The sequence below is a fragment of the Amblyomma maculatum genome, chromosome 1 (assembly GCF_055883805.1).
Source record: "Amblyomma maculatum isolate TAMU_Amacu chromosome 1, ASM5588380v1, whole genome shotgun sequence".
Classification (NCBI taxonomy): Eukaryota; Metazoa; Arthropoda; class Arachnida; order Ixodida; family Ixodidae; genus Amblyomma; species Amblyomma maculatum.
The window spans coordinates 83,747,347-83,760,722 of record NC_139344.1 but is presented as its reverse complement, the minus strand read 5'-3'; the positions used below and the strand labels follow the sequence as shown (position 1 = coordinate 83,760,722).

The 13,376-nt window shown below is 45.5% G+C and overlaps 1 protein-coding gene across 2 annotated transcripts in view; it reads right to left on the bottom strand.

The window, feature by feature from the left end:
* Positions 1 to 615, bottom strand: part of LOC146202980 (poly(A) RNA polymerase, mitochondrial-like) — a 30,260-nt gene extending 29,645 nt beyond the window's left edge. The window contains exon 1 of one of the 2 annotated variants that reach the window (XM_084588466.1): positions 461 to 615. In XM_084588466.1, the coding sequence (XP_084444592.1) occupies positions 461 to 560 (100 nt within the window). In that variant the 5' untranslated portion in view covers positions 561 to 615. The other variant, XM_084588467.1, reaches the window with a different exon arrangement.
* Positions 616 to 13,376: the final 12,761 nt, after the last annotated feature.

Sequence of the window (13,376 nt, the reverse complement as noted above, 5' to 3'; positions counted from 1 at the left end):
CTCCGCGAAGAGGCCCGCCTCTTGTACGCCGGACTAGGGTCTTCAACCGCGAGGCGCAGCTACTCGTAGAAGCAGGCGCCGTGAAAGAAAATCAAAGTAATTGATTTTCACTTTGCTAAAAGCACCCAGTCAGAGGCGAATGCCGGAACAATTTCAGTGGAGTGATTCTCCCGATTACCAGCAGAAAAATATACACAGCCAATAGATTAACTGAGGCAAAGATCGCTGTTTATGTTACGAAGGCGACGGCCCGTAGCAGTTTGGAAGATCTACACCTTTGACAACAGACAACTTAACGGGATTTACGGGAGCAAAGAAGCCGCTTTAGAATTTCATGTTGCATACGCCGCCCAAGTAAAGCTGTTCTGCAATGCAGAAACATCTTTACGCCGAAAACAGCTCATTTTTAACAGAAGCACACGGGGTGCTTTACCAAATCAGACAACTTAACGGGACTTACGGGAGCAAAGAAGCCGCTTTAGAATTTCATGTTGAATACGCCGCCCAAGTAAAGCTGTTCTGCAATGCAGAAACAGATCTTTACGCCGAAAACAGCTCATTTTTAACAGAAGCACACGGGGTGCTTTACCAAATCATGGAGGCCGCCATATTACGAGTCATAGTGGCCAGCAGGTGATTGCGGTTCTGCTACACTTTGCCAAATTTAGGTCAAAAGGATTGGGCCTGCATTTTCCTTGATTCGAAGGAAAAGGGATCGGAACTGTGTCTTAAGTTTTAGTAAATTATCAGTATATTAGTCTAAGGACGCAAGTAAGTTGAGTTGGGCTTGATTTATCCACCAACCATGCGGTACGCTCAGTGTATATGCGCTGCTTTCGCGAGCTTCTTGGTAATTATCGGCATATATAAGGTAATGCATTATTTCACATGCTTTACTTCGAGATGCCACCACTACATAATTAATGATCAATTTTTTTTTCTCTTTGCAGTTTCGGTTTGGTTTGAGCGGTCGAGCGATGGCTTTGACGCGGAAGTAGGCCACGTAATACACGAAGAAATTGCTTTTTCGACATTAATTGCGACTCCGGCTCTTAAGGCACGCTGGATTTAATGCTGCAGTGAATCAAAATGGCGTAGAAGGGATGCTATCGTAGTCTGACAACCGTCCCTGGGCCGTTGAAGCCAAAGCCGCAACAGCTAGGTGGAAAAGAAATTCGTTAAAGGGCACTAGAATTCGATGCGCGCGCCTCCGTATGGCGCTCGCATCGAGGCACATTAATTATATATACCATGAGGTGACCCTTGTATAGTAATGTCTTTCCTTCATACTCTTTATTACAAAGAATAAAAAATACTCCCCTTTAGAAAAAATCGAAAAGGGGTTTCTTAGATGTGCGATGTCAGCGCACGTTAAAGATCCCCAGGTGGTCGAAATTACTCCGTAGCCCTCCACTACGGCTCTTCTTTCTCTCTTTCCACTTTAACTACCACCTTCATCCCTTCCCTTAAGGCGCGGTTCAGGTGTCCACAGAAACAAGTGTGACAGATACTGCACCTTTCCCTTCCTGTGAACCAATTATTATTATTATTATTATTATTATTATTATTATTATTATTATTATTATTATTATTATTATTATTATTATTATTATTATTATTATTATTATTATTATTATTTCTTAGATGTCTCTTAAAAGGGGAATGGCGAAAGCCTACCCTTCCTCTCCTATAATTTGCCTCTCATCGTTTGCCTCTTATCAGTGTTCGTTGCAGTGCGACATATTCATTGATTTACTAGAAAGGAAAAGCACAGTATCTGTCACACTCTCCAGCAAGTGTGAGTTTGGAAGGTACGCCATCCCTCCTGTCGCGTGGCTTTCTTGGCGCGCGTTCAAGTGTGGGGTTTGTGGCGGTTTAGAGGAGGAACGGTCTTCCGCCCCGCTCCTACTCCGCAGGTGCAGCGTCCTCGCTGGCGACCCGCGGAGGGAACAAAGGGGACAAAGGACGGGGACGACACATAGTTAATACTCGAATGCTATTTATTGCACTTGCAAATAATACAGAGCATGCCGGCTAGCTATACATCAACAAGGTTTCCTTGGAAGGGCAAGGCTACGTAAGAAGGACTTTTGACTCACCGGCTGGGGAATGGGGGTGCGACTTCGGCGGCGGACATTTGCACGCGCCGTGAATATGGCGGCCGGGATCTCCCGTGCGCGTCGCATTCTCCGGACGAAGCCATGCCACGGCGTTTGCCGCGGGAGGCGGCGAGAGCGTGCGGTATTTACCGGTCGCTTCGCCGTTGGGAACCAGAAGATGGGCGGTCGCGCACGACGGCTCCTCCCGTGTGCGCAGCGTACTCCGTGCCCGCTATCCCCCGGCATTTGCCGGACAGGCGGCGGGAGATGACCGCTCTCGTTGCCGGCTAGATCCAGAATCTCCCTCTCGTCTTCTCGCGGGAACCCGCGCAGACGTCTTGGTGGCGCACCCATCGCTGGTCTCCTTCCCCCAAGGGGAGGTATTTACCTCCCCTCCCAGCCGGCGCTGCCATGAAGCTCATTGGGGTGGTGGTGGTCGGTCGCGGCGAAGGGGGAGGAAACTGGTTTTCCACAGGTTGCACATGGCAGGAACGCTAGACAAGAACACATCTCGAGGAATATGACAGATCTCACGCACAGATTTCGAGCACAACTCTCGCGCACGGGATTTCGTTCCATGAGCCTAGAAAGACTTTCGCCTTAAAAATTTTACCGGCTAAACCGCAATAGCTTGCTCGTGCTTAGATTTCAGGCAGAGGTGAAATTTAATGTAATTTTAATTTCATATTACGTTTCAACGGGTTACCTGCCTGAAGAAGGTTGTTTCGCAACGGTTAACTGCTTTCTTGGCTAAAAACTCCGCCCGTAACCTATTTGTACTCTCATTCAAATATTTTTTTTATCTCCAGAGGCCATTTCGAATACTGCTGCAGATTGAAACTGAAAGCTCTCAGAAATTTTACACCGTGCTGTTTTTTTAATATTCTTGCAAGGGCAGCATAATCTGTTGGTCCTTTATGCTCAGAATAGACAGAAATGAGCGAACAGGGAGTATAGTCATATATGTAATATTGCCAATACTTCCACATACGAAACATTGAAACCCGGCACTCCCTTAATTCGTAACGAGTTTTATGCATTCTACGGGGAATTTTGCTTAATGGCGCCGGAAGAAGGGTATATACGCGAAGGCACACATCGTCCATAGATGGCTTGTGGTGGAAAGTGCAAAGTGCTTGCACAAATTCAACCAATTATCGTGTATAGCAACGGTAAATGTATATGCCAGTGTCATAAAAATCGTTATATCTAATATCAAATCCATATATGTACACATTCTGCGTGTGTGCATAGTGTTGAACTTGCATTCGAATTCCTGGTGTATGTGTGTTGATTTGGTTACAGCGGTGCGCTTGTTTTACACCATTTTTCTCGTCCGCCTTACGCTATAGTGGTGTTAAGCAGCGTAGTTTTTCAAAGGTTTATTGCTAGTAGTCTGAACTGCCGCGTAGTTTCTCGACGCATTTTATGTAGTCCTTGATTTTTTTTTTCTGTTCAGAAATGCAACATTTGTCCATGTGTAAAGTGAAGTAATTGTTCTCAGACTTTCTCATGAGCGTCGGAGTCATAAACGCTATTAGTCCTACGTGGCACAGCAACGACACAAATAAAAAATTTAAATTTACTACCGCTCCTCCTCTATCATCGTTTAAGCCTCCCCCTTCTCTTCGCCTAGAAATTGGGTCTCCCTACTCTAATTTCAATTCATGGGGAAACCCTTGATTGAATCTATTATGGCTTCCTATAATTGTGAGATATAATAAATCTTCTCTCAGGTTCCAAAGAAGCAGGTTATTATTTTAGGTGAATACCAAGTAAAATTGGCCGACGGCGGACCGTCGGTGAACGACTGGGCAGAACTCGACAGCCGGCATTCTCGGCCAGCCAGTGCAGGCCCAAAAGCGGGCCCTGGTTGGCTGCCAGTTACGCTGGCTAATAGTTAGCCAAATACATTCAGCCAGCAATCGGCAAATGCAAATGGTAGGGAATTAGTCAGCACGCAATGTTTGGCAGCTAGACATGGCCCAAAGTAGGCCATGGCTGGCTGCCGATGAGGTTGGCCAGGCAGCATGTTTTGTTTTTTAGGGAATCCATTTGCATAAGTTGGGGCACATTGGCGGTAAAGCGGAGTTTTTAAATAAAAATTACCAGCAACATGAAGATGCCCACTTTATTCTCCATTTTTGCAATCACAAGCTTAAAAATGATTGAAATATCCCGTCCCGACTCGCGAGGGTCACTGGCTCTGAAATGAGTGCCTCACGTGAAGTAATATAAGCTCGCTGAAAGTTGCTGTTAGGTGCGCTCAGTGCGGTGGTGTCTTAATTTTCATAGTGTCTCTTTGGTGCAATGTTTCTTGTGCGATTGACATGATGGACCTGGTCGCCATGGAAACGTTTCTATTATGTTTAATGCTCCATGCGATCTGCTGGCTGCAAAGTCACCATATTTGTTTCAGCTTTACAGAATATTCTGCGGGTCACCAGTTATTTACACGAAGAATGTGCGTGTTTTGTTGATAACATTACGGACTGACATTTGCATTGCTAAGATGGGCATTGACAGCCAGTTCGGCATCTGACCTTGGTCCAACCTCGTCCCCACCTTGGCAACCATGCGTGGTCCTAGGTGGGGCAGGTGACGACGTCTGGCCTACATAGGGCCGACATGTGACCTACTAGGTCGGCCGGTATAAGGCCAATAACCGAAACCGAGCTCGGTCCAACCTTGTTGGCCGAGCCTAGGCCAAGGGCGTCCATGTCGAATGTCGACGTTGGACCAACGTAGGACCTTGGTCGATTTTTCAGTTGGGCAACTGATATAAATTGCTATGAAACTAAAAGGAGAATAAATCTAAAAATAGACCTTATCATCGGTCAAAGGTCCTCGCACGCCAAAAACAGACACAAGCTCCTGTTCGGATTCTCGCCAGGAGTGTTTTTGGTTGTGTCTGTCTGTTTACGTCCGTCGTGTTCTTAAGTTTTCAAGCACTTCAAGGTTTGAAAGTTCTTTTCTAAATATCTTTCACAACGACAACTGTTAATGCTTCAGCTTGTGATGTGGTCGTGTATCTCCGATACATGCATACAAATTGTAAAATTTCGCTTGAAAAGCTTCTAGAAATTTATTGACATCACTTTTAAGTCGTTTCAACCATTTATGTCGTAGAAGTGGCACACATCTGCACCGCTCCCCGTCGCGGTGGCGTAGAGGTTAGGGCTCTCGACTGCTGTACCCAAGGATGCGAGATCGAATCCAGGCCACGGCGGCTGCTTTCGATGGAGGCGAAAAGCAAGGCGCCCGTCTGCTGGGCGATGTCAGGGATTGTTAAAGAACCCCAGGTGGTCGGATTTCCGGAGCACTCCACTTTTCTCTCATAGCCCGAGTTACTTTGGGACGTCAAACTCCATAAAGCAAACCAAGCCAAATATTTCTCCGCAACGCAACTTCAAATGTATTACGTATTGGCGCTACTGTCATTTCAACACATAAACAATTGCACTATAGAAATGAAAACTGCTTCAAGAGCTTTATGAAGAAGTTGACTGGAGGAAAAAGCTCAAAATTTTTTCAAACCATTTTTGTCGCACCAAAATGGGCCGCGTCGGACTAAACGCACATGCACTCGTAAAAACACACAGAACATCAGTTACGCCTGTTCTAGGACAATAAAAACACGCCGAATTATTTGTTGAACTTATAGTTCGGCAACTTCTTGCAAAATTAAAGAACCGCAGTGGAATATTGGTTTTATGGCACTTGAAGCAAGTGAGGAGTGTCCCGCTGTTCTGCTCATGTGCTCATGACCAGGCATATAAACCACATCAAAAATACGCTGACAGCTAGAGGCGGGAAGGTCATAAAACCCAAAGGAAACTGGCAAGCCATGTCATAATGCCAGCATTTACAACTTCCACATTACCGTTTATTGACACTCGTTACGCTAACGAGCTTGTCCAACAGCGGCTCGCAAGACCTCAGTATACGTAGATGCATACAGTAGCTGTATTGCATCAAATGAGCTCGCCGAAATTAACTTCCGAGAATCCTAGTAACCCTGGCGAGGAATATGGGAACAGCTCGGACCTGTCTCGTGCACCTGGCCTATCGATTATGCACGTGGCTGACATTTCGGCCCTTAATCGGGCAGATGCGACGCAGACAGAAGGTATTTAGCACCCCATCAGACCCGCCAACTTTTACACGCGGCAAAATCACGTTGGCTGTACTGCCACGAAACCGGATAAACCCATGACCGGCATCGAGTTCTGTTTTGTGTATTGCACTTTTATTTCCTTGATTGCTCCTAGCTACCCTGTTCATACTAAAGTTCATACTGGGAAGTCGGAGTACACGTGTATACGGGATGTTTCAGCTATAAAAAATATTATAGAGAGTTCGAAAGAGAAAGAAAATATTTTCAGGAACAACCTTTCAGCTGCAGCGGATGTTAGCCGCTATCAAAGTAATCATAGTTAGGTATAGCTAACAGGCTTCATTAATTAGCCTTTTAATTAACGCAGTCTGGTGGTTAGTGTCATTGGGGAGTTCGAAGCTGTCTACAGTTTATGAAAGGAACTTCGTCTTTCTGCGGAACTTGTGCGGAACAAACGTGAAGTGTTGCAGTGGTGAGTTCGTTACTGGCTGACTCAAAGTGTCCGTGGAAATTTATCGTCCAATAGCACCGAAGGGAAGTAGTTCAATTGTGAATTTCAGTATATCGGTGAGGGTGGCCATACAGGCGTAGGCGAAATCGTCTCAATCAAGCATTCGATATGCGTGAGCAGCGGTCTGATCTCGTTCCCACTACATTTTGACAGAATGTCTACATGCGGTGTCTAAGAATTGTACCATTCCAGCGAGTGTATGCTTAAAGGCTGATCCGCATTTTTACGTTGCGTACTAATCAGCTGACTTTTTCCGCATCCAGTGTGAACGTCGAAAGAGCATTTCGATGTTCCGTGCCCTGAAGAGAAAAGAGCATGATGAAAACGTGGACGCCGAATTTCTCGAAGAAAAATAAACTATACCCCTTCCTCCTGCTGTTTTTTCTATGGGTTTTTACTACTACAACCCGTAAAAGTATTTTATTTTCCAGATGGTTGTGCATTTATCAACTATCTGAAAGTTTTCAATTTAGACAGTTTCCTTCATGGCCGCGGGCGCCGCTACTATTCGTAGACACCTAAAGACATCCGAATTTTGACCAATCAAAACCGCCTTTTTTTATATACATGGGCCCTATATACGGCAAATTTTTCAACTGATAACATTAAAGAGCTCTGGCATAAACAACCATGTGGTGTGCGACGCCAGTTACCGTTAAAGAAACCCAAGCCCTGCCCTATACGGAGGCTCTTTTAAGGCGAAAGCCTTTAATGCCTCACACTGTCGTTAGCAGCCGTGTCGGTAAATGTGTCCGGGTTTCAAGAGCGAGAGTTAAAAATAAATTTATAAACCTTGTCTTCAACCGGGGAATCGAAGCTCCATCTTTTGGATGCCCAGCCCAGCGCTTTAACACTGCGCCACGACCCGGATGTTTTTTTTTTTTCTTTATTGCCTGACTTTGGCATACGATATAACACGAAACTCCGATCAAAACATGAAAAAAGACACACAAGGCAATATACATGAATTAATGTCGTGATCAGCCAGTGTTAGACAGCCTCGTCGCATTAAAACTCTCGGAGCGACAACAAAGAGCCTTGAGAGCCATTCGGGAGGCTCTCCAGCCCCTTTTTTGATGGCAATAGAACATTCCATCGATTCCATACTCTCTAGAAAATAAATTCGAGCAGGTCTGCCATCCCTGTCACAGTGACAGCCTGTCATTCTGGAGCGTCATACATAGTGGAGGCCCATAAGCATAATTAAGCCAAATGGAACCCCATCCTCATTCTCTATATGCTTAAATATCGAATGCCGTGCGAGTGTAGTGAAAAATCCTTCTTTATGGTTCGTTGTAATACATTCCAGAAATATACCCCTTCCCAACAATGTAAAAAAAAACATGATCTATTGGTTGCGGCTGCTCACAGATTAAACAATGTGCTCCCCACGGTAAAAAAAAAAAAAAAAAAAAAAAGCCCTTCCCTCGTGAACCGCTTTTCATAATTTCCTAGTCTACAGTGAGAATGATAGCGGGATTCCGCGAGTGACAGATGCTACGCGTTTCCTTTTCTGTAGACGAATTATAGAACGCCGGTAAACTTCGATGCGTTCAATGAAATGCTGGTTGTGTTCGACAAGGGGCCCGCGATGTACCGTCACGGCAGGTCATGACGTCACAAGGCGCCTCATGCATGTACGAAGTCGACCCCACTGAGCGTCCGATTCTGGCGTCTGTGGAGCACCTTTCATTTTCCGCTTCCTCGAACGCCGCGCCATATAGCAAACAGAAGAATGTCTAGGAGGCGTTAGTACAGCAGGCATCAGCGGCGTTTGAAATTGATTTACAGGATAGAAAAGGCGCAGTAGGCTGTCACAATTCTCCGCGGACACATGTACCATGCCGTAATGGAAGGGAGGACGGCGGGAGTGAAAGAAGAGAGGGAGATATAGGTGCCGTAGTAGAGGGCTACAATCCACCGCGCTGTAATGGCTTTCGCCTTATCGCACTTTAGTGATCCAAAGTGCCCTCTACAAATTTTTTTCACCACTTTAAATACCTACTTCACATTTTTTTCTTACCGCGCGGTGGTTTCCACCGTAAGAATCACTGGTCGTACTTCCTTTTCCTTTTCGTACTTCCTTCCTTTTAATCGCACGCTCACACGTGCGATTAAAATCGTGACGATAAAAAGCGGAAAACACAGACAAGTTGTTCGTTATTAAGAGTTGAACTTAATGAACCAACTGCCAAAGTGCCCTCTTAAAATCTTGAATAAGCAGAAAGACGAGAGGCGGCCGGTTATCCTCTCTTGTGAAGAAACGTTTTAATTTGCCGCCTTTTTGAGCTCTTTTCTATACTTGTTTTATTTAAGGCAACTCCCAACGCTATCCCTGAGGTAAAACTTATGGCTAACAAAATATTTGTACTTCCTCTTCTCACCTATATATGCTAATCACGTGTGGGAGCTGTACACTCAACGAAGCATAAGTGTGCTCGAGTAGAAAATTGGGCTTTGGTGTTTATTTTTAACTCATACCCTAGAATCAGTAACCGAACTAAAGCTGGCTCAGTGGCTCGTATTCTTTTTTGTTTTATGTTTGGAGCGGTAGTTATAAGGCAGACCTGGCAAAATATATCACGTTACAGAATCCCGGTTCTACCAGGACACCCCTAAAGTTTAGAGCTGAATCTTTCAAACATTTATTTTTGATGCGCCTATTATGGTACGCACTTTCGAAAGGACACTTTGCAAATATGCAAAATTACGATTGTCACGCGGATTTGCGAGTTATGCTTTCTGCCTGTCATTGCTCACTGCCTCGCTCAGTATGCTATTTCAGTTCCTTGTGTAAAGCTTTGGAGTTTATTGATGATGTATTTCAACTTATCTTTAACCGCGATGTTCGAACCTTATGCTCCTTTTTCCGTTATTGACGCGATTTTGATATTCCTTTTGAATGCCATGGGTTTTATTATTTATGCTTGTGAGTTGTCATGTGCATACTCGCAAGGTTACTTCGCAATGTAAACAAAAAAAAAATAAATAAATATTGAGACTTCTATCCTGGCATATGCTGACAGTATAAATAAATACAAAGAAAAAATTATTTGCGACTAGCGAACTTGAGCAGCCTTTTGGTGACGTATTTTCTTTTCAGAGGCGCAAATTACAAACACTGTATGCTCACCTAACGCCGCGTTATCGGCCAGCTCACGACCGCTGGCACCCAGAGAAAAGCGCCAATGAGGAAAACTATGTCTCGCGTAACTCTTCTCTAAGTGTGGCCCTCAGGCAGAACCATACAAAGATGTAGCGTGACTGAGAGCACAAGTGATGGCGAATGATTACGCACGCTTCTTTTCGAGCTGTCTCAGAAAAGCTGCCCTTCTTTCGAAGCATAATTTTGAGGGACGCCCTGCGGCCGCAGCTGAGTTAAGAAAGCCGCGCTGCGCCCACTCATGTTCGGCCACGCGATTCCTGCTCACTGCCTATAGGTGCCAATCAGCGGCCATCTGTCAGGACGTAAGAAGCTTTGCGTAGATGCGCACAGAGCATTCCCAAATGCCCCTCCTCCTCCCTTTCACACACACACACCTTTCTCCCTTCCCAAAAAGCACTACTTGCCGGTAACGCACCTTATGCGCTATACCTTGCCCTGTTTTCCTTCGCTGTTTTTGTTGCTTTGAGTTCAGGACGAAAATAGTTCTGTCTATGCATGGATTTCTATGGTATGTACTCTCGCTGCTATGTACGGCAAAAGTTGCGGCCTTTGTTTGCTGGCATCCCTCGTGGCCGCCACTTGCTTGCCACGTTGCTGCCACTTAGCTGTCGTGACTTAAGTATACCTACACGGAACAAGCGTGTCAAGTCGGCGCTCGCCGTTCTTGAACAGCAATGGCTTATTGCCTTCCTTCCCTTCGACTTGCTGTTCGCGCGGTGAAGGAAATCAATTCCGGCAGACTGCATAAAGGTCTGACACTAGTAAAAATAAAGAAATAAATATACAAGAAAAAAAAAAGGAGTTTCGTGGCCTCGTCGTGGTACAGTGCACTCCCTTCTGATGTTTAATGACGAGGACGGTGTCCATAATTACGGGGATAAAGCGGGGAAAAGTTGCCGTATGCAGCAACATTCCGAGCCTGACGCCTTGTGAAGGCTTGACGGTAATCCCTTGGCGCTCGCGATGCGCTCGTTGGAGATGGCTCATCTGACACGTTGCAGAAACATAAAAAAGCCTCATCTGATTCCTACTATTGTGAGGCTTGAAGTAAGGCATGGACAGACGCCTGTCCTTTCTACATGTTTTGTTGAAACGCATCGTTAATCTGCAATGAGCGAACATGGGACTGCTGGCCTAGAAAAGGCTGCTTCAGAAAAAATGAGCAACCTGCGTTTGGCAGAGTGCGAGCCTATTTCACTCCCTACTAGGTTTGCTTAAATATAGCAACATCGTTTAGTGGAGGGTTGTCTAAGCGATCGGGCTGTTATCATGAGCACCACCTCCCACTCGAGTCATCAGCTACGCAGTTGCCCGTGTACATAGACACCGTACCGAGCTCGCTGTATCCTCATCCAAGAAAATATCTGAAATGCATTCTATTCCTTCATGCGAGCCCTTGCAAAACGGCAAGGGAAAGTAACTGAATGGTGTGAAAATTCTACATTGGCACATACCTTGGATGCACTTCACAATCAATAGAGAGTTTTATCATAGTGATGATGGTGAACACGCTTTATTTAAAGGAATAAGGAAGGGGCGATTTATGGAAAGGTTGGTCGGATTCTCATTCCGGGATTCCGTTGGCTATGGCCGCCGCCTTCGTTCCATGACGCCTTCGTTTCCATAACGGTTTGGATCTCGAGGTCCGAGCTGGACAGGGCTGCCTCCAATCCTTCCAACATTGGCTGTGTTACAGTGACTAAGGCATTGCTTGCCTGGTAGGCCCATACCATATTGTACAGATTTACTTCCTACCCGCAAAACTTACATTCCGCTGAGAGAGATTCTGGTGCGATAGCGTGAAAGTTGACTGAATTGTTAAATGACATGGTTTTTAATAGGCATAAATTACACTTTCTGCTTTATCTAATCCCTTGGCTGGGCACGGGAGTTTTGTCTTGATAAGCGCAAGTACAGCTGCAATACGTCTGCATAGGTTAACAATGGCAGTGCGGATTAACAATCTTCAGAGAGGGAGGAGGAGGAACCCCAAAGAGAAAAGCTTGGAGAGCGCCGTGTGCACGCTCATTTCCCTGTGCACCCTGATGACCTGGTACCCAAAAGAGCTGTTTTTGCGAGGCACAAACTCCAGACTGTTTCAGGATCTTGCAGACTAGCGGCGCAATTTTGCCCCGCACATAATTTTTGTACGCAGTCTGCGAATCCGCAATGATATATTCGGAATTAGGATGCGAAGCTGCCATGGCAATTGCAACTAACTCTGCAATTTTTCCGTGCCGAACAGAAAGTCCATTGACGGTCTGCCCCTGATGCACCATCGGTATTGATCAACCTTTTACAGGGCCCGCACTCCTCTTGCAGGACCCGCAGCATCCACGAAGAAGGCTCCATCTAATTTAGAGCAGCTCGTTTACATCATCTTGGCCCTCGAACGATCCTCCTTGTTTGATAATATTCCGGGCGCATGTTTTTAGGTTGAGGCAGTATCTTAAATTTGCCCTTCCACTCCTTCAGAATGTCTTTTCCGGCTTCCGAGAAGCAAGGGCAGCTGATTTTCAAGCCTTCCAGCGCCTTGCGCCTAGCGTTTGTTCTCGACAATCTGACATATTGACCGAGAGGTGGGCTTCAGTAAGCTCGCCCGTCGTATTGTGCACCCCCAACTGTAGCCAGCGGTCCGTAGATGCTTTTGGCGACAATCTCGACACCTTCTTGTATGCTGTTCTAATTAAGACGTCGAAATGATTTAGATAGCATTTCCTCGTCCACAGGTAAGGGACCATATACACGATTCAGCTGAGTATAAAGGCTTGAATTAACCGAAGAGTTTTTTTTCTCAATCATCCCATTCTTTTTATTGGTAATACGGCTGGTCATGCGTTTTACTTGTTTGAATACTATACGCAGCATAGTAATAATTGGTGCGTTGGTACATTTTTTTTATGAACAAATAGCCCAAGGGTACGCATTGTATTGATTTCAAGAATCGAAGCATCGTGCACCGTAATTGCGACAGGGGCCTAATCTCCTCTCGTGTGCATAAGCTTTGTTTTTTCCGGAGAGCAGTGCAGCAGCCCGCATATTTCTGGACAATTGAAGCAGCCTCTTAAAGCACATCTTCCATCTCCCCTGCACTACCCCTGGTCACCCATATAGTGATGTCTGCACAGAGGGCTTGCCGAGTTCCCTTTGTGCTATCAATTGGTTCAGGCAAAGACATAATGGCAGTGTTGAAGAGCAGGCAAGATAGGACTGCTCCTTGCAGCCCATAGAGATTACTTCGGACCATACATCGCCAATCCTTATATGGGCTTGTCTGTTTTGTAGAAAGTTTCTAGTATATTCTTAAAGTAATTTTTCCGCACTGCGTCCTCCTTAGGCTATCCAGGATTTTGGAGTGCTTTACATTAGTAAAAGCTCCCTTGATCCAAGGCTAAGTAACTTGACTGTTGCCTTTGGTGGGTGGGTCAATAACTTCCATATTAAGCTGCATCAGTACGTCTTGAGCAAATATGTGCTTCCAAA